Source organism: Gadus macrocephalus, chromosome 5 (genome assembly GCF_031168955.1).
Source record: "Gadus macrocephalus chromosome 5, ASM3116895v1".
NCBI classification, from domain to species: domain Eukaryota; kingdom Metazoa; phylum Chordata; class Actinopteri; order Gadiformes; family Gadidae; genus Gadus; species Gadus macrocephalus.
The window spans coordinates 18,829,535-18,857,219 of NC_082386.1; the positions used below are offsets into that span (position 1 = coordinate 18,829,535).

At 48.0% G+C, this 27,685-nt stretch overlaps 2 protein-coding genes across 6 annotated transcripts; one reads left to right on the forward strand and one right to left on the reverse strand.

Moving 5' to 3' along the window:
• Positions 1-786: 786 nt before the first annotated feature.
• mrps26 (mitochondrial ribosomal protein S26) lies at positions 787-4,852 on the forward strand. The gene is made up of 4 exons (XM_060051685.1): positions 787-1,195; positions 1,631-1,777; positions 2,840-2,963; positions 3,388-4,852. Exons 1-4 carry the CDS (start codon positions 975-977, stop codon positions 3,517-3,519), a joined length of 624 nt encoding a protein of 207 aa, XP_059907668.1. The 5' UTR covers positions 787-974; the 3' UTR covers positions 3,520-4,852.
• On the reverse strand, positions 4,291-27,134 carry loxl3b (lysyl oxidase-like 3b). Of its 5 annotated transcripts, none has more exons than XM_060051442.1 (16): positions 26,867-27,134; positions 23,946-24,324; positions 23,128-23,291; positions 20,733-20,953; positions 17,916-17,981; positions 16,688-16,756; positions 15,914-16,118; positions 15,496-15,676; positions 13,118-13,272; positions 10,987-11,157; positions 7,710-7,869; positions 7,077-7,320; positions 6,572-6,687; positions 6,141-6,277; positions 5,333-5,444; positions 4,291-5,174 (listed from the first exon to the last, which is right to left on the reverse strand). In XM_060051442.1, exons 2-16 carry the CDS (start codon positions 24,313-24,315, stop codon positions 5,101-5,103), a joined length of 2,445 nt encoding a protein of 814 aa, XP_059907425.1. In that variant the 5' UTR covers positions 24,316-24,324; positions 26,867-27,134; the 3' UTR covers positions 4,291-5,100. The 5 variants fall into 5 exon arrangements, with proteins under 5 accessions (XP_059907425.1, XP_059907426.1, XP_059907427.1 ...); XM_060051443.1 differs by lacking the exon at positions 10,987-11,157 and adding an exon at positions 9,358-9,513 and having other exon boundaries at positions 26,867-27,133; XM_060051444.1 differs by lacking the exon at positions 16,688-16,756.
• Positions 27,135-27,685: the final 551 nt, after the last annotated feature.

The following is a 27,685-nucleotide window of genomic DNA, read 5'->3' on the forward strand; positions in this document are numbered from 1 at the left end:
TCTCCTGTGATTGTTGCATTCAACATGAATGAAAAATGCTTTGCTGTGATTTTCTGTGGTCTGAGAATATTGATTTGTTCACTGAGAAGATGTATAACATTCACATTTAATTACATGAAAACCACAAACCTTTAATCAATAACGGGTTGAGTGCCTTTGATTAATTTATAATTGATCTCTGTTGGCCCAAAGGCTATGATATGTGTTATTAATATTATTATTATATATTATTTATATATATATGATGCAAGCTATTCCGGTTTTCGTCAGCCATTTCACGAGTAGATGATCCGTTTTGATGCTCTCTTTCAGTGAACAAACACAGCACTGCAGCATATCCCATAATTCCTGCTTTCTCTAGCGTGTCTGAGGAATTATAAATAGAAGTCGATTTCAGTTCACTCCACATTCACATTGAGGGGCGGGTACTTGGTGTCTTTAGATGTTTCCATGGGAGATAATCCATTAAATTAAGATTGGATAAAGATGTATTCATAAATAATGAAAATGCAGAATAGCCAATTGTTCTACATATTATGTTTTTCATATTTGCTACATCATGTGTGTGTGTGTGTGTGTGTGTGTGAGTGTGTGTGTGTGTGTGTGTGTGTGTGTGTGTGTGTGTGTGTGTGTGTGTGTGTGTGTGTGTGTGTGTGTGTGTGTGTGTGTGTGTGTGTGTGTGTGTGTGTGTGTGTGTGTGTGCGCGTGTGTGTGTGTGCACGCGCGCGCGTGTCTGTGTGCGTGTGTGTGTTGAGGTGTAGTTTCTCCAGTCAGACGACAGGGGGCGGTAGCCGCGGAGGTTTCACCTTCCCTGAGAGGTCAGAGGACATCATCATGGCGTCCCCCTTGTAACGACAACATTGCTGGTTCAATGTTACGTGAACCCGAAAGAGAAACGGCAAAGCGTGGTGTTTTTGTACGGATGAATAGACATATCAACTAGGGATTAATTTAACTATTCAACTGCGCTGACCATGTTCAAAGTGATCGGTGGAAGAGCCCTCCCCGCGGCCCGGTTGCTCGCCCCCCGCTGCGGCGTGTGGGTCGAGTCGGTCCGGGGTAGGAAGTCCCGCAACGACCCGCCGGCCAAGTCCAAAGAGGGGCGCATCAAGCTGCCGCCCCCCGTGGACCCGGTGGAGATGGTGGTCATGAAGGAGAGGTTCACGGAGTACAACCTGATCATGAGGGCGCTTCGGTACGTGGCTTTATATTAAGTCTGACATTCACGCTGATATCAGTCCAATAACCTAACCTACATCACGTGGGGCAAACGTCAGTAGATATTGGCTATAGTCTATTTAAAGTGTTGGTGAACTATCTTCTCGTGGCCATTTCCATATATCCTGTAACAGTCTAGCATGCAGGGTAGTCTTGTTTAAAATGGATTAAACTGAAGGCTCCCACTTTCATGGTGAAGAACAGAACTTACAATAGAACGTACATAATAACGACATTCTGGATAACTGCTGCTTATTAAGAGAACATTATATAACTCTTAACAGGGATAATGAAGGATTGTTCATGTACGACACGCAGTAAAGAAATTCTGGATGCAGTTCAGCTTCAGTTTTTTAACGACAGCTTGACACTGAATCCTGATCTGTGTGTGTGTGTGTGTGTGTGTGTGTAGACTGGAGTTCAAGGAGGAGGTGCTGCGTAAGAAGTATGAGGAGGAGACGGGCTCCCTGGCGGAGGAGAGAGCCAGACAGGACGCGGAGGAGCACAAGATCCTGATGGAGTGGAACGACGCAGAGAACAGCCGCATGCTGAAGATCAGGTGAGGAGGAGGAGAGGTGGGGTGGACAGGAGGTGGTGGGGAGGAAGAGGAGGGATGGTGGTGAGAAGGAGGAAGAGAGGTTTGGGGAAAAAGAGAAGGGATGGTGAGGAGGGATAGTGATGAGTAGGAGGGGGTTGGAGAGTTGGTGATGATGGAGTTTGAGGAGTTAACATGCGTGGAGGAGCAGGGTGAGGAGATACCAGGGACTCAGGAAGTGAAGAGCGGGGGAGGGGGGGGGGGGGGGGGGGGGGGGAAGAGGAGGATTGGGCGGACGGAGGAGCAGCAGCAGCCGATCTGTGTGACGCGTGGATAGGGCTGGGCGATGAAGGCAACACAAACAATCATGAAGGAGAGTGAACGTGACAATTCTGAATAGGAGAAGGACTCCCACGACCAGCCAAGACAAAGTGAGCTCGTACCTAAAAGAGGGGCTACGAAATAGGCCTTTCCATGTGGTCATTTTATATAAACTACCGTAATTTTCGGACTATAAGACGCGCCTTTTTTCCGATTTTTCGATTCTGCGGCTTATATAACGGTGCGGCATTGAACAGCTGATTTGGAACGGAAATACAGCTGTTCGCTTTCACGGGGAAAAACTAAGGAACTTCAACCTACTTAGGCCTACTAATTAACGTTCAAAAGCTATTAAATCTTCAACACAATATGCAGATATACAGGAGAATATAGGGATTATTAATGTTGTTTTTGATGTGTTTTTTTTCGGGAACTAGTATTCGAATATTCGCTTGGAAAAAACCAACGAGTATTCGAAGCCTGAAAAATGGCATTCGGGCCAGCCCTAATGGTAATTAAACATTAAAACACCTGCGGCTTATAGTCCAGTGCGGCTTACATTTGCACACATCATTAAATTTTCAGCTGCGGCTTATACTCCGGTGCGCCTTATAGTGCGGAAAATATTAATTTATTCATTCATTGAATCTACAGAAAATGTGCTATATCGTGATACATATATCGGGATATGATATTTTGGTCATATCGCCCAGCCCTACGCGTGGAATAACACAGACCTCCTCTCTCGCGCGCGTCCTGCTTCAGACAACTGCGCGTGCAGAAGGAGACGGCGGAGGCAGACCAGAGGAAACTGGAAGTGATCCTCGAGCGGGACCATGAGAGGCAGGCGTTCATCCAGCAGAAGGAGCAGGAGATCCTGCAGCTACAGGTGAGGTGTTGTCCTCCTACACCCCTCTTCCTAAATTGCCCGGACTGTATATGTTCTCTTAATTAGCTATTTTCGAGAGGTATTCGTTCTTAAAGAAAAATCGACCGGCTACTTTACACACGATGACATTCGCTATCAATACCAGATGGTTATCGAAAGACCTCAAAGTCACCCAAGATGATTCCAACATTAGGGTTACAGAACATCAACCAAGGATAATCAAGATGATGTTGATAAACATTCATTCATGTGCATTTAATCCGTACACATTTGATCCGATGTCGATTCTACTTCTAGTTTGGATAAAGAACGACGCCCTAAGCGTTCAGTCGGTAGAAGCAGCGGTGCGTTTGGGTACCAGTGAGGCGGTGGTCATGGCGACGGGGTTCTGAACCCGTCTACTGTGGTCTGTGGTGTGTTTCAGGAGGACGCCAAGAACTTCATCACCCTGGAGAACCTCGACCAGCGCATCGAGGAGGCCCTGGACAGACCCCGCAACTACAACTACGCCGTCGACCGCGAGGGCCGGGTTGTCAAACGAACCGTCCTGGACTAGTTGGACAGCCCTGGACCTGGTGTACCGCCCCCCCCCCCCCCCCCCGGGCCAGACGGACCGTCCATGACCTGGATCTGGTCCCGGACCAAATCACGGACCACAGCCTACCTTTCTGTCTCGGGTCGGAACCCAACCGCCTCGCGCTCGGATCACGATCATCATCAGTCTTCCTTACTCCTGCGTTTCCAACGGGCGGGTGGTCCGGTCCAATGGACTCTATGGGAGCCATCATCTGAGGTACATTCGTTGCAGAAGGACGGGGCGTGAATTGAGGTGTTGAAAGATCGGGATTCCAGCGAAGGTTGAATAATTAACGTCTAGTGGTGTTGGATCGGACTGCTGGAACCGGAGACACTTCCAGTCGTTGGACCGCAGAACTATGACTCTACAACGTTGGGATTTGTCACTGGGCCCCTTCATCATTTTAAGTTGGAAACGCGGTTCGTGTTCGATGCCATCATAGAAGATATTTAAATATCTAAAGTCGTATCTCTACACTCTATGTTCCTGTGTCGTCCATGTGTATGTTTAATAAACTTGAGTGTATAATCCTAAACGTTTGCAACGCTTTCATTTTTAAGTGGCGGTTAGTCCTGTTTATATTCCTAAAAATGGTATCAAAACGCAGCAGCGATATTAAAATATGGCATAGAACAGTTTTTGCAGTTTGACGACACGTAAACTTGACCTAGTTTCCTCTGCAACCGCTAGTATCTAACAAAACCAGAATGTATTTATAAGATATATTAATGTATGAGACAGAACCAGGGGTTAGAAAATGTTTGGCAGGCTGACAAGAAATCAGTCTGCTTTTTTTTATTCAGGTAAATTTGACTAGATTTGCTTTACATACATGGCATACATTGTGCATGGCTGTTTGACTGTGTTAATTCCCAATATAACATGGCATGCATACAGAGGATGTGGATGGCATGTGGGAGAATTTAAGAGATGACAAAAGTGCTGATAAACAACCCAGAAATAAATACAAGCAGAAAATATGTGTCCTTAAACCATGGGCTTTAGAAAACAACGGCAGCTAATGAAAAGACACAATCCGAAATCGTCAGCCTTCTGGAAGGGAATTCGAGCATTTGAACAAACCTTTGAATGATAGCTTTTAATCATATCCCTCTTGAGTTTAACTTAATGGGAACAAAGAAAACGAAACTACATCTCAACCAATCACAAAGGAGACATCTGCACAGTCGGACAAGGACAAAACAAACATGTTGTAGGTATTCCTGTCGTTTAACAAAACGTAGCATAAGCTTACGTTGAACTTAAAACTAGTTTAGAAATAGAGTAGCACTCGAATATTCAAGTATAGTAACTCTTTGTAAAAAAATAATAAAAAAAAATTCCCTGATGGATGATATGAAGTGTCATGGCGTCATCAACCGGAACAACAACCAACCAATCAGAGGGGGTGAGGGGTGGGGAATACGGGTCGCAAGGCCAACCAAAGGGATTCTTGATGTAAATCTTTCTGACTCGTGTCAGAAGTGTCCTATAAAATGTACGAACGTAGGTAATAAAAAAATAAAACTAACAACGTCGACGCAGACGGCGAGGTGCGCGTTAAGAGATGTGGTTGTTGAGCTGACCCGGGTACTTCTCAAACAGACGCTCCGCCTCTTCGCTGAAGGCATCACCTTCACAGGGGAAACAACATACAAATAAAGTTATTCAAAATGTTGCATTTAAACAACAACTGTTATTCCAGTAAGGGTTGTATATGGGATGTATGACCAGACAAACATCCCATAGTCTGTGTATAGTCTGTGTGTTTTCGTTGTGTGCGTTTGCTTACCGGTGTGACAGTTGTGCAGCCAGATGCGATGGCCGTCGTATTTACAGTTACACTTCATGGCGTTGTTGGTGAAGTCGCTCTCCGCCACCTCGAAGTTTGGATTTATAACGATCTGAAGGGGCGGGGGAGGAGACGGAGTTATCAGCATCACACAGAGCCACAGAAACAGAAAGAGACAGGGGAACCTTAAGACAAGACCTACTTTAAATGTTCACAGATGGGATGGGATCATATATACAGTCAAATAAAATGGTGATAACATTGAATTAATGAAACGACCAACAATACAGAGACCATCTCTCTCTCTCTCTCTCTCTCTCTCTCTCTCTCTCTCTCTCTAATAGGTCTAAAACCACAGTATTAGTTGAGGTATATTTGAAAATTGACCAACCTATTACAGTCTTTACTGTATATATTTTATATCTGTGTATTTTATTCTGTATATGTGACCTGCCTGGTATTGTAATGACGACCTCGTTTTTATGTTTAGGTGCAACTGCAATGACCAGTGTTTGTCCCTAGAGGGTGCTGTCTTTCCAGCGGGATTTTACATGTTGCTCTTGGCTCTCCTTGAGTCTCTAACTCTGGCAGTCCTGATGTCTGACAGGAAGTTTCTACTCAGCTTTAGTTTCCCGTTCACTCACTTGTATGCACGCTAGAAAACTTCCCCAAAACATCTGTATCTTGTCTTCCCAACCCTAACCTCCCTATGAATCACAACCTCAATTCCGACGTGATTCCGTAATCCCAAATGTTTGGTCGACTGCCAGGTCGGAGGCCACGACGCTCCCCCGTCCTCGCTCCTTACTTGTAGGATGTAGTTCCCTGGCTTGACGTCTGTGATGTCGATCCACTGGCAGTCGATGTCGTGGCGGTACAGATCCCAGCAGCCCACCGTCACGCCCTGCTCCCCGAAGTTGGCGCACTCGTAGCGTTTGGAGATCCCTGGAGAGAGACCCTCTTGTTTATGCATCGGACACAAAACCAAATCTCCTTCCTGGGAACGGCACTGGGAAAAGCTCTACGGAATATTGTCTCAGATGTAATAGTGATGCATGTTTGCGTTTGCGTTCAAGAACATTAGTGGATCGTTTTGGAGCATTGCATTTCAGAACTTGAAATTCAATCGAATACTGGATAGAGGACGTTAACCTTGACCAAAGTATTGCACTGTGTAAAGTATTTCTCCTGCAGTACTTGCAGGAGGCTAAGAGCGTCTTTCTCTTTGGTTCTTCTGACCTTCATGGCATTCGCTGTCCTCCAGACAGAAGCTGGCCTTGTGTCCCTCGGCCACCTTGGTACCATTGGAGGTGAGCAGGTCATAGTGGGTGAAGACGTCCATGCTGTGGTAGTGGCTGCACACCGCAATACACACAATAGCGTCAGAACACACACCAGCTCATCACAGAGGCAGGACTGTACTCTAGAGGCCGGGGTGTTTGAATCCCAGACGAGAGGTTCTGGGTTCCATCCGCAACGTCCACAGTCAACCTGTAGGCACCTTGAGCAAGACTCTGCCTAACTCCTACCCGCTCCTTAATACCATTTATCGAAAATAACGATGGACAGAAGCATTTGCTCAATGATTACAAAGTCATTTAAGCCAGTAACTGCTTACAATACAATAAAAAGGCAGCCAAACGTAACCTTTGAAAACAACCTCAAAACGAAACTGAGTGGAAGTGAAACTGAAAGTGAAAGTGAAAGTGAAACAGGAAGTGCTAGGTGGAGGCGGAGGTCCTACCCGTGGCAGGCGTGCCAGACCCAGGAGTGGCGTCCGGCCTTGGGCCTGAAGTCGGAGCGGCCGATGTTGTGTATCTGGGAGGAGAAGCGCAGCAGGCGGCGGTGGCCGTAGGGCCAGTTGGCGCTGGCCGCCGTCTTGGACAGGCAGTTCTCCTCGGCGGCGCAGTACAGCATGTGGAGCGGGCGGTCCTCGATGTAGACCGTCTCCTGGACCACCGGCGCGTTCAGGACCAGGTCCGAGGCCGCTGGATGTGGGGGGGGGAAGGAGACATGTTGGGACCTGGCAGAGCATTGCGGTGATATGCGGGGCGGTGTATGCGTTGCAAACCATTTGTTTATGTAAGTAGGCAGGAACGTCCAATAAGGGATCCGAAACCCAGCGAAATATCCCTTTGCGTGTGTGTGCATGTGTGTTTCTATGCAGGTGCATTGAATGTGTCTGTCTAAGTGTGCGTGTGTGTGTGTGCGGGTACATGCGTGCGTCCGTGTGTGATTGTGAGCGTGTGTGTGTATATGTGTGTACGCACATGCGTCCGTGGGCATGTATGCGTGTTCGCTCGCGTGCGTGGTATGTATATATGTACGTGTGTGTGCGCGTACGTTTATGTGTGTTTACGTGCGTGTGGGTACTCACACTCGGAGCAGATGACCCCAGCAGCGAACTTGGCGGCGGTCTTCTGGCAGTTGAGGACCTTGTGGTGCTGACACTGGCTCAGCGACATCTCTGCCCCGGTGCACTTCACCCCGCTCATCACCATCTCCGTCACGTTGCTGCTGTCCCAGTACCACGTTTCCTGACCGCCGGACCACCGCGCGCACGCACACACACACACACACACACACACACACACACACACACACACACACACAGACACAGACACAGACACACACACACACACACACACACACACAGACATACACAAAGACACACACACACACACACACACACACACACATACACAAAGACACACACACACACACACACACACACACACACACACAGACACAGACACAGACACAGACACACACACACAGACATACACAAAGACACACACACACACACACACACATACACAAAGACACACACACACACACACACACACACACACAGACATACACAAAGACACACACACACACACACACACACACACACACACACACACAGACATACACAAAGACACACACACACACACACACACACACACACACACACACACACACACACACACACACACAAAGACACACACACACACACACACACACAGACATACACAAAGACACACACACACACACACACATACACAAAGACACACACACACACAGACATACACAAAGACACACACACACACGCACGCACGTACGCACACACACACACACACACACATACACAAAGACACACACAGACAAAGACACACACAGACAAACACACACGGACATAGACACACAGACACACACACACACACACAGGGAGACATACAGGGAAAAGGACAGAGAGACGGACAGAGAGACACAGAGAGACACACACAAAGACGCGACACACAGAGAGAGGAGGGACAGGGAGACGGACAGAGAGACAGACAGAGAGATGGTCAGAGACACATACAGATGGACACACACAGACACACCAGGACAAACACAGATGAGACACGACAGCTTTAGTGAACATATTTTCATAAGCCAACAATCACTATCCCTTCAACAGACAATGACATGTGACGCCAACTTCCTCTGAAATAGGCAATAGGTCTTTGTTGGGGTCTCATCCCGAGAAGGTGGGCATACACTTTCTACCAATCAGCTTTTAAAGCAGTTGGGACCCCCATCGTAGCCAATCGAATCGCACCTCTTTGATTGTGTGGTACCTGATCTTACCTATATCCTACTCTTGGATAAACCTTTGGCACTTCCTTGCATAGACATGATTGGTCAGAAGATGGCGCTGTTGAGGATGTCTTACCAAACAGCATGATTAAGATCACCCAGGGCAGGCTAGCCCTGGGAAACGGAATTATTTTAATGGGACGATTTCTTTCAATGTTGTTTATCAATTATTTTTGGACACTCAATGATATTTACCGGTAATTGAAACATACGTTTTCCTCAGATTTACTCCTAACCATATAAAGGGACTGTTAAAAAACCCAAAGCGTCAACAAGCCGCACTGATTTACCTCAAACACACCCAAAAATATCCCCCCCCGCCCCCCCCCCCCGACACACACTAACACCGTAGTTCATCTATTCCTCCAAACAGTCCACCTTAATCCAAACCTCCTACTCACAGAGACGGCGTGCATGGAGTAGCCCAGGCCTAGCTGCCTGCACACCACCATGGCCTCCTTGGTGGTCCAGCCCGCGCTGCACACTGTCCCCCACCGGGGGCCCACCTCTACCTCCACACGGCCCTCATAATTCGTCCGCCCGCCCACAATCCGCACCTGCAGGCGGGGGCCTAGGGGGCGTTAGAGGGGGGGGGGGGGGGGGCGTGTCCGGACCGGGACCGTCGTCGGGGGTCCTCCGCGTTCGTGAGTTCGCACGGAGTTCTTTAGCCGTGAAAGCGTTGCGCGGTGGGTTAGCGGTTGTTGGTTATTAGCAGTGTGTGTGTGTGTGTGTGGGGGGGGGGGGGGGGGGGCAGGGTAACGCGTTACAGCGGTATATTACTTTTTAGCAGTAATAAAGTAATATGACGCGTCTTTCATATCATTTGGGTAGCAGGTGGCTGCGTTAAGCAATGCTGTTACCATCAAATGAGGGACAAAATATTTTTGGTTTTCTTTCAGCGTGCTTTAAAGAGGAGAACCGTACGCCATAAGCGATGGCTGATAGGGTGTGTGTGGGGGGGGAGGGCTTCAGGCATGGGGAGACGGTGCACGGTGACCCCTGAGGTAGTTTTGTGGGAGCTTGTCAATCACAGGTCCCATAGTGGACGGCGGACTCTTCGGCTACTGTAGTTTGGGGATGTTATGAGTTTGGCTTGATATTTAAAAGGAAAGTATTGCCTTCCAATGGCAGTAATCTGTAATATGTAACAGTTTGAAAGTACACTGGTTGTGAGAGGGAGCTGCTTGTCTTGTCGCTGAGGACCTGGGTGGGGCCCTCAGTGGGTTCCAGGGATGCGGTCCGCGGTGCCTTCCACGGGGCTGGTTTGATGTGATAGCGGGGTTGGTGTGTTTAGTCTGACAGTGTGTTGCGCTGCTTCCAGTCCCAGCACTGCCAAACCACACATCCTTCTCTGGGTTTAAATTTAGACAGGGCTGTGGTCCGTACTCCCTTTCATTACCTCCTTCGATGAAGAACATCGAGAGAAAGAACGTTGACCAGCGGAGTGAAAACCTGTTCATCTCGGGTCCCATGATGAGACACTGGGTCAGTGGATCCCTTTTAGTACAGAGGATCTGTGTGATGCCAGGCCCGCCTCCAGCGAGGTCCATTATTGATCCAGTTGTAGCCACCCATCCCTAGCTAAAGAAGCTAAGCTAACCTACGTTTCTGTTACTCACTTTGTTTTGCTTTATTCTGTGTCATATTTTGCTTTAGGTGTTGAAGTTTTGATAAATTTTGGCTCAGCGAGGCAGTGGAATGACCTTTTATTTGGTGCCCCATTTTCTCTTCTTTTTTTTTCTTACGTTAGGGAGCTAGGCTTAACCTTGGTTTTTCGTTGGAATCAGAAAGACTACATTTGTTTCACTGTAAGTCCGTTATGTTTATTATTTTGGCCGTGGCTCACCCTGATGTACAGCTTATTTTGGACTTGATATTATTTTGTTATAATTAACCCTTTTATTTACTTCTGAAACCAAGATTCTTCACTGTTAGAGTTTGTTTATGTCATCCCCTCCATCCCCAAGCCTAGAGGGTCGTACCAGTGTCACTGCGTGGAGCTATTAGCTTAGCGTGGGTAAGTAACCTACTTTCAGGCCCTGGTTAGCGTAGCCCAGGCCTAGCTGCCTGCAGGCCACAGTGACCTCCTTGCTGCCCCAGCTCTCCCCGCAGATCAAGCCCCAGCTGTGGGTCCGGTTGGGCCCGGGGCCCAGGACCTCCACACGGCCCTCGTACCGCGTGCGTCCTCCCGTCAGGCGGATCTGCGAGGGGTACAGCGGTGAGTCGGCGGGACGCGGCTAGCATGACGGGGCTAGCGGCTAGCATGACGGGGCTAGCGGCTAGCATGACAGGGCTAGCAACTAGCATGACGGGGCTAGCGGCTAGCATGAGGGGGCTAGCGGCTAGCATGACGGGGCTAGCGGCTAGCATGACGGGGCTAGCGGCTAGCATGACGAGGCTAGCGGCTAGCATGACGGGGCTAGTGGCTAGCATGACGGGGCTAGCGGCTAGCATGAGGGGGCTAGCGGCTAGCATGAGGGGGCTAGCATGACGGGGCTAGCGGCTAGCATGACGAGGCTAGCGTCGTGGCCACACGCAGACAGGCTGGCTCGCTGGCCGTGTAAGATGCTAACCAACGGCTTCAAATTATGCAACACTAGCATCCGAGGATAGCATAATTTTTCCGTCTGAATTTCTGATTACCTTTTATATTTTTTTTCATTGTGATGTGTTACTTTTTTAATGTGACAATATTTGCATTGAAATTACAATTTGAGTGCCTCATATTATGTAAGAAATATTTGTTTAAGCATTAGCAAAGACTGCTGCTTTAAATTTGTTGATCAATGGGTAAGAGACTAATAATCTCTTACTGTACTGCCCAGACTGTCCACGTGTGTCAATGGGAGCCATGAAAGGCATTGGCTAGCAACATGTGGACCTGATTCCAGCCATGCCCTTCATCAGAAGCATGTTAGGGTAGACGCCACAAAAACAATCATGTTTCATCCCCCAAAACATATACACACGGTTTTGGGGATTTACAACATTTGAAGAAAACCGATGCAATGTTAAGTATGTTAATAGTTGTGAAGACCAGAAAGTTAATATATAGTTAATTTTATAAGATGCAGTAAGGGTTAGAATGGTGAGGTTAGAGACAGTCACGCTGAAGTGGAGCTTGACGACAGAATAGAGAGAGGTAGATTGTATATGTTGTGATCAATCAGTGTTAATTCTCAATCGCTGAGCTCAAGGGGAGGGAAACATCTGAATATATGATGCATATAATGATATATATACATCTTATATACTGGGGTTAGAAATACTTTTCTCAGTATACATTGCTCAGCGCTTTTCTAATATGACAGAGAAATATCAACCAAACTACTTTCATAACGTTGGATTAACATTGTGTTCAGTTTACGGGTAACATTTGATCAATGAGATAGAATTATCCAAGAATACAGGAATAATATCGCAGGAATAATAATGACGCCTCCGAATTATTTTTCCAGCAAACCTTCGTTAAAGGTAAACCATCACGCTGGACTATAGTCTAAAATAATATGATATATAATATTATGTAATTCAAGAGAGTTCTGCTTCATACTGGTGTTGTGAAAAGAAACAGGGTCTCCGTTTCCTCGACCAAACACGGAAAACGGAGTGAATGTTTCAGACTGCATTAGGGCTGAACGATTAATCAAATTTAAACCTACATTGCGATGTAATGCGATTTGCAAATCCCAAAGTCTTTCACAATTATTTATTCTTTGATTTCTTACTGTTATTGACTGGAGAATAGTAAAATTTGTATTTCTTTTCCTTTAACAATTCAATAGATAAACAAAGATGCTATAATATCAATTCATGCATCAATTCATCTCAACACATAGGCCTGGCCTGAAGGAAAAAGCAGTATATGTTGACTGCTTCCAATCTTGTGTTGATCAGACCACAGAATGATATATTGCTGGTTTAGTGAATAATACAAAACATAAGGAAATTTATCGCAACCGCAATATTGGTCGTAATAATCGCAACCCGATTATTTCCCCAAATCGTTCAGCCCTAGACTGCATCTTGATTCACAACACGCGTATGAAGGTAACCCCTCTCCCAGACTTTCTGGGGGTCCCGGCCCCCCCCCAGGGTCAGATGGGCGAGGGGCCCGACAGACAGACAGGGGCGGAGGGGGTAGGAGGGAGAGGGTCTGACCGAGTCCTCCAGGCCCATGTAGGGCACGTGGCAGCGCACGGCCGCGTCCTCCGTGTGGCTGCAGTCCTCCTTGGTGACGTTCTTAAAGGGACACGCCCACAGGCTGCGCTCCAGGCCAGCGCAGCGCACCTCGTTCATGTGGATGGGGCCCATGCCTACACACACACACGCACACACACACACACACACACACACACACACACACACACACACACACACACACACACACATAAATACACACACACACACACACACACACACACACACACACACACACACACACACACACATAAATACACACACACACACACACACACACACACACACACACACACACACACACACACACACACACACACACACACACACACACATATAAATACACACACACACACACATATAAATACACACATATACATGCACACACACACATACACACACACACACACACACACACACACACACACACACACACACACACATACATACATACATACATACATACATACATACATACACACACATATAGATGCACACACACACACACACACACACACACACACACACACACACACACACACACACACACACACACACACACACACACACACACACGCATACCACACACAAGTACAAACAAACCAACAAGCATACGGGCAGTCCGGAAAATTGACACACACACACACGCACGCTCGAATGCACGCACGCACACACACACACGCACGCACACACTCAAACAAACCAACAAGCATACACGGGCAGACCGGAAAATTGACAGACACACACACACACACGGAAAAGTAAACAGGAAGGTAGGCAGATTAGGAAACTAATTTTCCGCGGTTTTGCATGCTAAGAGATCTTTGCTGTCCTTAAAGGACATCTGAGGAAGCTACTGAGGCTGTTTATGTGAAAAATGTAAAAAGCTTTCCTGCGGTGTGTGACATCACTAGAGGAAGGCCCTCTGCTCAAAGACAGTCTGTGATCGAAACTCTTAGCCTCACACACATGCGCACGCGCATCAACACACACACACACACACTCTCATGTACACACACACACTTAACGGTAGCTTTCTGAGAAATCTCCTCAGACAAATTACTTTTCCACTCTGGATCCTGAGTCAGATTAGTCCATCGGAGTATGTGTGTGTTTCTCTGTACGTGTTTGGCTGTGTATTTGTGTGTGTGATGCCTTGCTCCCACACACCAGTCTAAACAACTGAGAACTTTCCGCCTGAAACATAATCACAGCGAGTGTGAAGGTTGAGGCCGCAGTGCAAAGCTGCTCACGACCCTCTCCCCTCCACACATTCCTCCCATTCCCGGGATGCCTCCTCCGCTAGGGTTCATCTCCCCCATCCTCCCTCAGGTACTAAAGCCCTCAACGGCGGATGACCCCCGAGATTAGACCCCGGGCTCCTGCCTCATATCACCACGGTAACGACTGACGGCTCCACAATGGGAGCAGTCAGAGCGTCTGTAGTCTGACGCCAGCGACAGCGGTCGAGGCAACGGGAGGTGAACACACTCACTTAGTGGCTTGTGTCCATGTTTGGCAACTTTCCCTTTGCGATTTCTTCCGCAAAGCACGCAAAAAAAATGTAGCGCGAGTGGACATCGGAATGTCATCGTTTTTTTTACTTTGTTTTGGGACGGACAGCGTAACATTCCAGCACGTACTCGAACCTGATCTGGTTTCAGGGTCAGACGTAGACGGCATATGCTACCACTCAAACATTTACAATCCGGATTCATAAAACCCCTCTGATGCCCTCACTCACATCCAGCGCTATTTGTAAATACCTCTGGTTACAGAAACAGAATGCTATGACTGCTGGAATAGTTCATAAAACCACAATGAATACCATCCATGATGACTCACCTCGGGTTTCTGATTCCTATGTAACTCTGTCCAGCTGGTTTTCCTCAGCCACTAGGTAGTGCGTTGCTATAAAGTTTGTTTTTGTAGCTTCTACTGTTATTGTCCTCACTTGACGACATTTTGACGGCTAAACGTCTCAATGGAAATGTGAAGGCTTAGTTATGGCTCCACGTTGACGCAATGCAATGACCACGCAGTCACTGCGACGCATTCGTGAACCTGTTATGGTTCTGCGTCGGGGTTGACGTAGGGTTTACGTCAGCGGACCAATCACAGCCCTTGCTGCCGCGTCGCCTCGACGCAAGGTTACAATATTTGGGAGGCGCACGTCAGGCCCTTGCAGTGGACTCAAGGAGGGTCCTAATGGGTCCGTAAACCCCCTTGGGTTGCGTCGACTTGGAGCCATAATAAAAGCTTAAAGCATTGTGAAAAAAATAGAGTTCTCATTTTATATATGTGTGTGTGTGTGTGTGTGGCGGCAGGGGGGCCCTGACCTTGTCCCATGCGGGCCCCCGTGAGGGCTTCCTTGGCGCTGCCGAAGCCCAGCTCCCTGCACACCACGCTGGCCGACTGCAGGCTCCAGCGGTCGTCGCACACCGTCCCCCACTGGCTGTTCTTCAGGACCTCCACGCGGCCCTCCCCCACCCGGGCCCCCCCCTTCAGCCGCACGTTGGCCTGGAGAGGGACGCAGAGCACAGCGCTAGCAGGTTAGCATCCGGGACTAGCAGGTTAGCATCAGAGGCTAGCATGTTAGCATCAGAGGCTGGCAGGTTAGCATCAGGGACTAGCCGGTTAGCATCAGGGACTAGCAGGTTAGCATCAGGGACAAGAAGGTTAGCATCAGAGATGAGCAGGTTAGCATCAGGGACTAGAAGGTTAGCATCAGGGACTAGCCGGTTAGCGCCCGCTCACCGAGATCTTGAGCTTCTTCTTGGCGTTGCTGTGGAGGGTGAAGAGCGGCCCGGGCATGCAGCTGACCACGGCGGGCATGCCCCCCGGACAGGTCGTGGCGTTGGGCCGGCTGAACTCCAGCGGGCAGGCGGCCAGGTGCACCTCCGTGCCCGTGCACGCCACCGAGTGCACCAGGAAGTGATGCTTCTGCCGCTCCAGGGACAGCCTGCGAAGGGGGGGGGGGGGGGTTACACAAGGTTAGGTTTAGGGTCAGGGTAAAGGGCTGATTATGGTTCCACGTCGATGCAACGCAAGGACCACGCAGAACCTGTTTTGGTTCTGCGTCGGCTTTTAATTAGCGGACCAATCACAGCCCTTGCTGCTGCGTAGCCTCGACGCAACGTTGCAATTTTTGGGAGGCGCACGTCAGGCCCTTGCGGTGGACGCAAGGACGTAACGGGTCCGTAAACCGCCTTGCGTTGCGTCGACTTTGAACCATAATCAGCCCTTTAGGGTAATAAAGCTGATGGCAAATGACTGTACAACAACGTAAACAACAACAACAACAAATACCCACAAATCAAAATACGCAGCAAACGGCTGCAGCCATTCACTGCAAAACCCCAGGAGCGTTTTTAAACATCGTTATAAACCTTGTTGAACGGCTAAGGTGATGACACTGACACTGAGAGTGAACTACATGATGCTGTTGCATCGTGGTTTCACAGCGGCTGGTGAAAAGAAAAACTTGCATGGAACAAATGTACCCCGACGGGTCATTTGTCCTCCGATTACCTTTTGCCAGAGACGCTGGGTTTAGATTTAGTGTTAGCTTTGGCGTTAGCTTTAGCTTTGTTTGGTTGCCTGCAATGTAAACAGTGGTTAGAGGCAGTGAACACAAGATCAGATTATGTTGTCAGATGTCTTCACTTGCAAAAGATTACACTTGATGATGTTAAAGATGGATGTTTAAAAGTTTTTCTTTCTGAATTTATGAATAAAGGAAGAAATCAATTCAAGTTACTTATTTTGACGATGTAATGCAGACACTCGCATTACTTGTTTGGTTATAGGATTATATGGTTTTATGGAAAATCAGTATAATCATTATAATGAATAGTACTTTACATGCAACATGAATATCAGTTACATGTTTAATCACATATTTAGGAGTAGTTAATACTATGTTATTCTAGTATTACACAATAAAATGACAACAGCAATGCTTTCTCCTGAATGGCTCTCCTTGTTGCTGTCTGGAATGTAGAGCCATCTAACATCCCATAATAGTGTTGCACACAAAGCATCCCCTGTAACCACTGTACCCGCAACCATTTTACCATACCATTTAAATATTGTTCTCTAATCGATAATTTAGCCATAGTGCCATATTGTCTCATGGACAGTCTCCTACACTTGTGGGCTTGGTAAATGACCACATACTTGTGTGTATTCCTTGTATAATACCCCTGATGGTCTGAGCTCATCCATGGACAGCTAACAGGGCAGAGAATTCAAGGCTGTTGTGTTTTTATTGGAAGGAATCAATCCTGGAAAAACATTTTGTCCTGGCCAGACAAACCAGGCTCAGATTGGATCACATCTGTCGCATCACGAGGAGGTTAGCCGAGGCCAAATCATAAAACTAATCAAGGAAACAGATCCACTTCCGCACTTAGCCTTCAAGGCATCGTTGAGATAATAAATCATCAATTGATTGCACTCTGTGATTGATATTAGGCTTTTGTTATTCTTCTGGAAAGTTACAGGCCAATATGACTTTATCAAATCTGTTGGTGTTTGTCCCGGCCAGGAAATGTGTTCAAGGAAGAAAGGAGGAGAGCGACAACACCAGGCTACGATGAGACTACAGCTACAAACTATAACGACCAATAGAAAGGGCTAAAGGGTTTCCACACATGCAGAGAAACCCGCCTCGAAACTAGCTAGCGACCGGAGCTAAGCTACGTGTCCGGGAACCCACTGTCTCAATGGGACGGTGGGTTAGCCCGCTCGTGGATACCTTGCACTGGCCGGCCCGTTAACCCTTGGCTCGGAGACTTTCACCGCTGCCCTCTTTATGATCGTTCTGCAACAGTCCAACAGCCCAGCCAGAACATCACACACAGCAGAGTACAGCACAGTACACACACACACACACACACACACACACACACACACACACACACACACACACACACACACGTACATCTACACATCAGGCTGTCGAAGGGTCATTGCTAATCTTCTGCTAGACGCTGTCGTGATAATGTGAGACCGGGATTACGGAGGCTGTACAAAGGCAACACACCGGCCTTGGCGTCCTGTCATGGGGTTCACCCGAGACAGCCCGGCGTGTGGACAGAGAGGCGAGCCGGAGTGCGTTCCTGTCTGGACAGGAAGTGGCACTGGCGAAGGGTAAACAGCGCGCTGCCGGGCGGCCATTAGAGAGGAGAGCATACATTCTTCATGAGCGGTATGCACACGCGGTAATGCTTCACACTGCCGCGACAGACACTCTTTATGCCTGTGGAAATCATGTTTTCCATCTCTCTTAGACTGAGTGATTGAGTTCTTCTGTGGGCTGTATCCATGACTGGCAAGTCAAAACTCTGGATGTTTTGGGTGTGATTATAAATATTAAGTTTGTGTTTTGTGATTATCCTGTGTTTTTTTTACGAGAACCCACACAACCACCGTCCTTCTAGCTTATTAAACGGAGATGTCTTCACATCTGCCTTCCAGACAAACAAAGGAAGTTCATGGGAGGTTAGACGATTTGGGTTTTGGCTCGGATTCTGTCTGCTGTCTGGCCTGTCTTTCATAACGTGAGGACTGGTTCTTCCACTGTGGCTGTGGTCCATCTGCCATCTTTTCGACGGAGGAAACGATGGAAAAACAAACACAACAGATTCAGCAGCGCTTGCCAAGTACCAAACAGTGGCTCAGTAATCTGAATGCAGGAATTGTGTCTGGTCAATTTTTGAAGGTCCCCTCTTTTTCCAACTGGTCTGCTGATCATTAGCCAATCAACACCACACCTGGTGGTCCGCGAGGGGCTCTTTATTTTTTCCACAAAATGAAACCATGGACCTCAGAGTTCCCGCTGGGTGTGCTGAGAGAAGAGGAACAGTCCTGCTATTGATGCTTTCTCTGTTTCTTCAGTCCCCCGCTACAAACCAGTGCGATCTGGAAATGCCAACCTCCATTCCTACACCCGTCCCTCTTTTCCTACTCATCCACCCATCCCTCTCCTCCTCCTCCTCCTCCTCCTCCTCCTCCTCCTCCTCCTCCTCCTCCTCCACCTCCTCTTCCTTCTGTTCCTCTCCCCGTCCCTGCCTCCTCCTATCCTTCTCTCCACCTCTCTCCGTCCCTCCCTGCTCCTCCTCCACCTCCTCTTCCGCAGTACTCCGGCGGTTTTCCATCCGGTCCTCACCTTCACACGCAACTGAGAAAGCCCATGTTTCCCCTCGTACTGCTGTGAAGAGAGGAGCTGGGGGGGGGGGGGGGGGGGGGGGGAGGAGGAGCCGGGGTAGAGACAGAGAGAGAGGAGAGGCTGTGGAGAGGAGAGGGAAAGGGAGGAGGCAAGGAAAGAGAGGTGGGAGGTATACAGGGAATCTGAGGAGGGAAGGAGAGAGAGTTCAGGAGAGGTTGCGAGTGATCTTAGCTACGTCTAGCTTGCGTTGGTCCCATGTGTAGCATGTGCTCTTAGCTACACCTAGCATGTGCAGCATGTGTTGCTCTTAGCTAACTATAGGCTGCCTGTGGCTGTGGTTCAACCTCTGCCATATCTTGGCCAGAAATTTTGAAAAAGACTGCATTCAAAGAAATCTGAATCGACAACATATAACCTTATCTTGTAACGTTCTAATGAGTCTGAGGTGATGAGAAATATCGGTTTAAATCCGCTCCACGGTGGATTGACCTTTCTCATTATACGTTTCAAAAACAAAAATGATGCGTATGAATGCAATCTCTCATGTCGATAATATATATGTATAATGATATTAAATGGACTCAAATGTAAGTAATGTAATGTGAGATCTCGCCATTGTTTCCTACTCCTACGCTTCAGGCTTCTCTCAAAGCCGATGACTCACAGTGTGGTGTTGAATGTCTAGACTTCCCCAAACCAATTTGGGAGGTTGTGTGTGTTCAGGACTCGTCCAAAGAGCAACACGACCAAAGGGACGGCAGCACTTGTTGTTTCTGATTGGCCTACGTTTGTGCCGGATGACGTAACTGACAAATGACGACACCTGGGAACAATTCGAGCCAATCGGAAAGGACCTCTGCAAAAACCCTGCGTTAGGAGATTTGTATATAGCTCAGCTGTGGCCTGTACCAACTGGACTGCTGCTCCGTCCAGCCGACATCGGGTTGGATACTCCCACGTGTGATGTCACTAATGGGTAGAGTTGTTTTCCGATACCGATATAAGTATCGGAAATTCCTCCGATACTGCGTACTACACAGGCAAAGATCATGTGTTATTCTGCGTTCGGTAATGGTCGGATGCATTGGCTTCACGGACGCATAACTACAAGAATACAATTGTAATATAATTATAGATAAGAAATGTAAATGTTCTAGTTCGGAAAAAATAAGTAGGTGGACCGACCATACGATACTGACATCGTAAGAGAACCCTTCAATAAGAACAAGGGCTATTAGTAGTTACAATGCTAGACGCTGTACCGGTATATACTCGTATCGGCCGATACTCAAGTTCAGGAATCTGTATCGGTATCAGAAAGGAAAAAATTGTATCGGAACATCAACATGACACTTTATAGTTGTTTGAATAGTTTTGTAAGCATGTTGGCCCGCGGCTGCTTACTTGTAGAACTTCTTGTTGACCTTCCTCTCGTGGGGGAACCCCAGCATCCCGCACACCACCCGTGTGTTCTTGGGGGTCCAGCCCAGGTCACAGACCTGGGTCCAGCTGTCCTTGTGCTTCACCTCGAGCACGCCCTCCGTCACGGGCATCCTCTTTTTGGCTCCGCCCACCACCACCACTCGCAGCCGCACCTCCTCCACCTTGTTCTCGTCCACGTGGGTCTGTGGGCGGAATATTTCTCTGTTTCGATTTAAGACGCTTTTATCCAAAAGCGACTCGCGACCCGTTCACTCGCACACCGACAGCGAGCCAACCCTACGGGGGGCGACAGCCAGCTCGCCGGGAGCAGTGAGGGTGAGGCGTCTTGCTCGGGGACACCTCCACACTCGAGCCGGGGATCGAACTAGCGACCTTCCGGTTACAAATCAACCCCCTCACCCTCCTGAGCTGCTGTCGCCACCTTAACCACATGCGTGTTCTGTCAGAAGGGTTGTGGGTTCGAAACCCCGATCCTTGAGCAACTCGGCGACTCCCACCTGCTCAGTACTGTCCTGGGTCTAGAAGGGGATTCACTCTTGGCTGCTTTTTGACTCAATGTGTATAAAATATTAGGTTACAAAAGTCTTTGGCTGGAGGAATAAAGACCCTGAAACCGACCAAGTGTCCTACCCAATAACAAATAAATGATCTCACTAAATAAATAAATGTCCATCAAGAAACTACACTCAGCTATAATAGGTTATTATGTTTGGGAAATGGAGGCCCAGATCTAAGTGGGAGAGTGTTGACCAAATCACCGCCACACACATGATGAACAAAGCACATTTACGACCTGATCCCATCATCTCTGTAACGCATTTAAATTCCTCTGAATGACTGGAGCAGACGGGGGGATGAGTCATGGCCTCTCTCTCTCTCTCTCTCTCTCTCTCTCTCTCTCTCTCTCTCTCTCTCTCTCTCTCTCTCTCTCTGCAGTAAATCACCTCGGTCGCGCTTCAGCGGAGAGACTCTGGCAGGCGTGTGTCAGTGATCCCCGCCTCGACACCACGTTTGTTTGGAAGTTCGCTCCCGAGGGACAAACGGAACGCCAACCAGAATTACAGATTGTGAAATGTTTTCCTCTTTCTTCCGTCTCTCTCTGGTCCTCACCACATGAGGCGTGTGTGAGATAAGTGAAAGCAGGTTAGCTCAGCACGTAGTCTGAGGGCCTGGCTCTCAGGCTCAGCCCGGCCCCCTGTCGTCCATAAGTCTAGGAGATCGCAAGGCAAGGCTTCTAAAACGGTACATAGGAACCGGGTTCATGCCCCGATACCCACAATCTGAGGTGGACTGAAGCAAACATTGCTCATCTGTCCAGCACACATCTAGGTGGACACGCCTTTCAAAACGGCTTCTAACGGCTAATACCACGGGCACCTGGTGGCATAATATGTCACCATAAAGGACATCTGAATGATCTGTAGTTCAGACGTAGGGCATTCTCGAGTCACTTTGGTTAACGCATCTCCTAATTATAAAGGATGGGACCTTCATAGTCCCAGACGGGAAATACAGAACGGTAGATCATTCATTCGTTCAATGACAGAAACTTGAAGTGTTGTTTTTATGCCAAACGTTTCGGTGTTGCTGTGTCGCTACCCTCCTTAAAGTATGACCGACACCATGTCCCTTCAGTAGCTAGCTACTATAGCTAACTGCCACACATGAACACATAGCCAGTAAGGACCTGCTGTGTTAACTGGTTCCAGGCCCTGCTGTCTGTATGTTTAGCCTTAGCTGGGAGCGACCTAAGGAGCGTGGTAGATGCCGAACACATGGCTGATCGTGCAGTCTATTGGCTCTGGGGCAGGGAGTATAACGTATACCGACTTCCAGGCTGAACTTCTCTCTGAAACCATCGCTCCCACTACGTCCCAGTGGGTGGGGGCGGAGCTGAGGTAACCTCACAGTCGTACTGCATTTACTACAACATTGAATGAACATGTTGTTTACCTACTTTCTCCTCAAACTACACTACAGTAAATGAACATGCTGTTTATACGCTTCCTTAGTCAACATACTTTACTGCTGCTAATAAACACGCTCTTTACAAAAGTTCACCTAATACTACAGCGAATGAACACGCTGTGTACAAGCGTTCACCTCATGAACACGCTGTTTACATACACTCTTTTAAAGGCTGCTTATGGTTCCACGTCAACGCTGGTTTTGGTTTTGGTTCTGCGTCGGGTTTAAGTGAGCAGACCAATCACAGCCCTCGCTGCAGCGTCGCTTCGACGCAAGGCAACACATTTTTCGGAAGCCTTTAGTCTTCACACTACAGCGAATGAACACACTGTTTACATGCGCTCTCTTATTCATCACACCGCAGCTAATGAACACGTTGGATACGTACGTCGATGACGTTGGAGTCCACGAAGCCGGGGATCCTCTCGTCCTTGCAGACCACGCCGGCGTCCTCGTCGTGGGTGCAGTCGCTGCTGCCCCAGCCGCGAGACTTGCAGGCGTCGATGCTCTTCTCGCCGCCGTTGCACAGCACGTTGTCCAGCCAGATCTTCCCTGAGCACCAGAGAAAGAGAGACCACCGTTCAGCTTACAAAGCCCCATCCAAAGGGGTGGAGGTCCAGCTCCAGTGGGGGCCTCAGCTCTGGTCAAAGACCTCTGTCATGTGACAACAAAGGTCAGGTCATAGGTCAAAATTTGTGATACCCTCAACTCACCGACACCATGATAGAAATGTATTTCTGTCAATACTTTTAAGTTGATTACTGCTAGTTATAATTGAATAATAGTCAAACTTTCGCCCGCCGGAGCTGCTCGTCCGCTGGTCCACACAATCTTAGCTATGCTCTGATTGGAGGGGAGTGGGGAAGTTGGAGGTAATATTCAAATGTGCCCCCTTTCTACGTAGGAGGGGGCGCCGAAACGGAATCGCTCGTTTGGTAACTGTAGGCGGGGTACCTTCAGAAATGCATATCTCACTCAAAAAATCATGTACAGACTTTTTTCAAAAATTGTATGCGTGTGGGAGCACCAGAGACCCAACACAACACCCCAGATCCCAGGAAAAGTGTTGTTTTCATAATATGTCCCCTTTAAACCGCGTTCAGACTGCAGTTGCGTCTTGCGACCAGAGAGGGCGCTAACGTGCCACCGCCGTCTTGTGCGTCGGGAACAGGAGAGCAGTAGCAGGCAGACGCGGCCGGCTCTCACCTTGGCCCTTGCCGTACTTGGCGCTGTGGGCCCACCCCGTGGCGGAGACGAAGCCCAGCTGGCGGCACAGCACCTGGGCGTTGGCCAGGGAGAAGTCGTCGTCACAGATGGTGCCCCACTCGCCCTGGTAGAAGACCTCGATGCGCCCCTCGTTGTGCTTGCGGGGGTACCCCACCAGGCGGAACTTGAGGCGGTCGCCGTGGGCCGCCGAGGGGGAGGGCTTGGCCGGGGTGGGGGCCGGGGGCGTGGTCAGCGGCGGGGGCGTGGGCGTGGTCCTGGTCCCGGGCGTGGTCTGGGCGAGGGTGGAGGCGGACAGCCACAGCACCAACAGGAGGGTGGCGGGGGAGGGCAGCTGGCTGTGGGGGGGCATGGCTGGAGGCTAGACGGAGGGGGGGGGGGGGGACGACGACATGGGGTCAGAGGTCAGAGGTCAAAGGTCAGATTGTGGGGTCATTGGTTTGGAACGATGTGAAATGAAGAGTGACCGTGTTTACCTTGTTTGAAAATATTTGTGCTTAATATTATATAATATTAATTATTAAAGTTATTAATATAACTGTTTAAACCCGGTGAACCAACCAACCATAATTCAGTTTTTAAGTCACAAGCCAATCAGCCAAACTCCCCTTTCATGCAGACGCGTTGAGTATCTCTGTGAGTGGACAAGACAACAGGAGCCTACCGACCGATGATAACCAATTATCAACCAAACCAACCAATCACATCACTCTGGGGGGCTAGGAGGGGCGGGCTCTAACCTATAGTGACATCGCACGCACAGTCTGCCCAGCGGGCCGTGCCAACTGGTCGGCTGAGGGTCAAACATCACACACTCGGTGCATGAAACGAGTCCTTAACTAAGGGTTATCATAACCCTGTCAAACAACAGAATAAACCAGAACAGATTCATCATGGACAGGACAAGATACATGGTATTTATCCCAGATGGGAGATTTTAACCACCTGAACTCACTTCAACACTAGACTGGTGAATTAGATTAATGTCAAGATATTCCTGTTCCATTAATACAATTTGAATAACCTTAGCATATTAGATTATTACATTTGGTAGGTTAGGATATTAGATAAGGTTAAGGTTAGGTTATTCCACTTGTATTAATAGAACTGGAATAAGGTTAAGGTTAAGGTAAGGATATTCCCATTGTATAAATGGAACTGGGTTAAGGTAGAGGGTTAAGGTTACTCCAGTTGTATTAAGGCAACTGGAATATAAGGTTATGGTTAAGGTTAGGTTATTCCCGTTGTATTATAACTGGAATAAGGTTAAGGTTAGGTTAACGCTATTCCAGGTGTATTAATAGAACTAGAATAAGGTTAAGGTTCTTCCAATGGTATTAATAGAACTGGAATAAGGTTAAGGTTAGGTTAACGTTATTCCAGGTGTATTAATAGAACTAGAATAAGGTTAAGGTTAATCCAACTGGGTTAAGGTTAAGGTTATTACAGTTCCATTCAGCGTTGTCTCTAACAACAGGCTGCAGGCCGATGGACCTGCTCGTCCAATCAGGTCACAGATGGGAGACTGCTTTAGAGCGGCACGTCTGCAGTGGCGGTCTGATGTGAAACATCTGGCCAGCTGTTTACCGGACGACGCGGGGAAAGTATACCCCGAGATTTAAAGACACAGAGGCACTTGGGGAGCCAAAACAAATCTAATTCAATCCAAAACATCATTGTGTGTGTGTGTGTGTGTGTGTGTGTGTGTGTGTGTGTGTGTGTGTGTGTGTGTGTGTGTGTGTGTGTGTGTGTGTGTGTGTGTGTGTGTGTGTGTGTGTGTGTGTGTGGCCACGTGATCGGCCTCTATAGTAGTGTACTAGTCATTGACCTTATCCAACGGGGTTAAAACATGGCTTTCAGTGCGACATTTCAAGGCTGCTTCTGTGGACCCATTTAGACCTTTTAGTGTTTGCTGTTAAACATCCATTTAAAACGTGTCTGTGCATCATGACTAGGTCGCCTAGGGCGGCCATATAGACCTGCTATTGATACTTCGAAAGCAATGGAACCGAGGCCTCCATCTCTGAGCTTGAGGGCCCCACTGGATCCTAGAGCCACACATACGGTAGTGTGTGGGGTTGTAGGAGACCGCAGGTTAAAACGCTCCCAAGTCGAGTCTCACGGGGACGCGCATGCGCACGCCTCACTCACACATCTGGGCAGTTTTCCCCTCACAGAAAGACATGGCGTGACGGAGTACCTGAAAGGCTGTCTTTAATTAAAAACGGTCATTTTAGATCAAACCTCAGTAAGCACATGGCACGGATGGACGTGGCTAAACCAGGATGGTTGAATTCATAAGATAACCCCTTATTATTATTAACCTTCTGAAACTATCTTCTGGGTGGGTTTCAAATGGCATTCCACTGAGGCATTACATCACCTCAGAAACAAAGTGAGGTAACCTGTAAAGTGGAGGTTATAAAATACAATAGTTTTGTCATAAGACTTTTCATTTCAATAGTTCAAACTCCTTGCATCAAAATCGGAAAAGCGATCCGAAAGTCTCATAAAACTGATGATTGATTATCAAACCTTCATTGGTTATGAAACCATGAGGACCGGGGTTCACCGTGCATCCCATCCAATATCCCTAGGGTTACACAACGGATCCACAGAAGCTCTCTAAACCTCTCCAAAACCTCCAAGAAGTTTCCACCACACAGCGTAGAGTGGAGGATCCAATGCGGTCTCAATGTCAACCTTATCTAACCTTATCCACATTTAAATTTGACAATATTCCTTCATTTCATCATCTCTCAACTGTTTCAACAAAGAGCTTCGGACGACCGTCTGACTGTCAGAGGCTCGCCGTCCCCCCCTTCCCGTTATCCACTCGATCGCATCCCGCACCCGTCCGACATCTCCTAAAGTAATTTAGTTCGTCTGGTTGGATCTCGTACCTTATTGTTTTCCCCACCAGAAGAGACGGCCAGTGGACTCCGATGCAGCCGATGTGGTGCAGTCTAATTATCGGGACTTTTACGACGCCTAACGGCTCTTGAGGGACAGCAGATATTCCACACTTTCGCTAATTCATGTTTCAATCAGAGGGGGGTTAATTTGTGGTTCAGAGGACCACCGAACAGCCAATTACCGCCTTTCACTTTCTCCGTCTGCAAATTGCCAGCTGTACACCCCTGGCCGGGAGGAGGAGGTGGGCGGGAGGGCCAGAGGAGGAGGGGACCTCGGCACGACTTGAAGGGGGCTGGATGTTGGCCTTGTTGGGACACTGGCTCTTTCATAGTGTGCTGGAGGTTACTATGTAAAGTGAGGTTTTGTTTGCGAATACATTTAACTTTCAAGGAATGAGAACATAAAAAACAAACGACACGAATCAAGATTGGATGAAGGTTTTTTTTTATTTGCTGAAACATTTCCGTACAAAACCGTCAGAACATTTTAGTGCAAGTCGACCCTCTGAAAGAGCCAACAGAGGGGAACTTTTGGAGTAGATTAGAAATGTAGAATAAGTTTAACCATTATCAATGGCAGAAAAGACCATACAGGCACGTTTAGTTGTGAAGGTTCAGAAGTCCTTCAACCACAACAAGTGGAAATGTCTCTGCTACCTGAATATGAATGAGATGGAGAAACATGGTCCCTAAATCGCCTGATTTAAATCCTCTGAACACTGAACCAGAACGTTATGGACATCATTCAATAAGGAGGCTTTGATTTTCATCTGAATGATAATTGTTATCACATACAAATTGTCCTAG

Excerpts from the sequence above, each read along its gene's own strand:
- mrps26 (XM_060051685.1), top strand. The coding sequence starts at position 975 with ATGTTCAAAGTGATCGGTGGAAGAGCCCTCCCCGCGGCCCGGTTGCTC. Across the intron at positions 1,196-1,630 it reads CTGATCATGAGGGCGCTTCG|ACTGGAGTTCAAGGAGGAGG; the intron begins GTACGTGGCTTT and ends GTGTGTGTGTAG. Across the intron at positions 2,964-3,387 it reads AGGAGATCCTGCAGCTACAG|GAGGACGCCAAGAACTTCAT; the intron begins GTGAGGTGTTGT and ends GGTGTGTTTCAG.
- loxl3b (XM_060051446.1), bottom strand. The coding sequence starts at position 24,315 with ATGCCCCCCCACAGCCAGCTGCCCTCCCCCGCCACCCTCCTGTTGGTG. Across the intron at positions 7,321-7,709 it reads TGGGGTCATCTGCTCCGAGT|CGGCCTCGGACCTGGTCCTG; the intron begins GTGAGTACCCAC and ends CCCCACATCCAG. Across the intron at positions 5,175-5,332 it reads GCTGCACAACTGTCACACCG|GTGATGCCTTCAGCGAAGAG; the intron begins GTAAGCAAACGC and ends TCCCCTGTGAAG.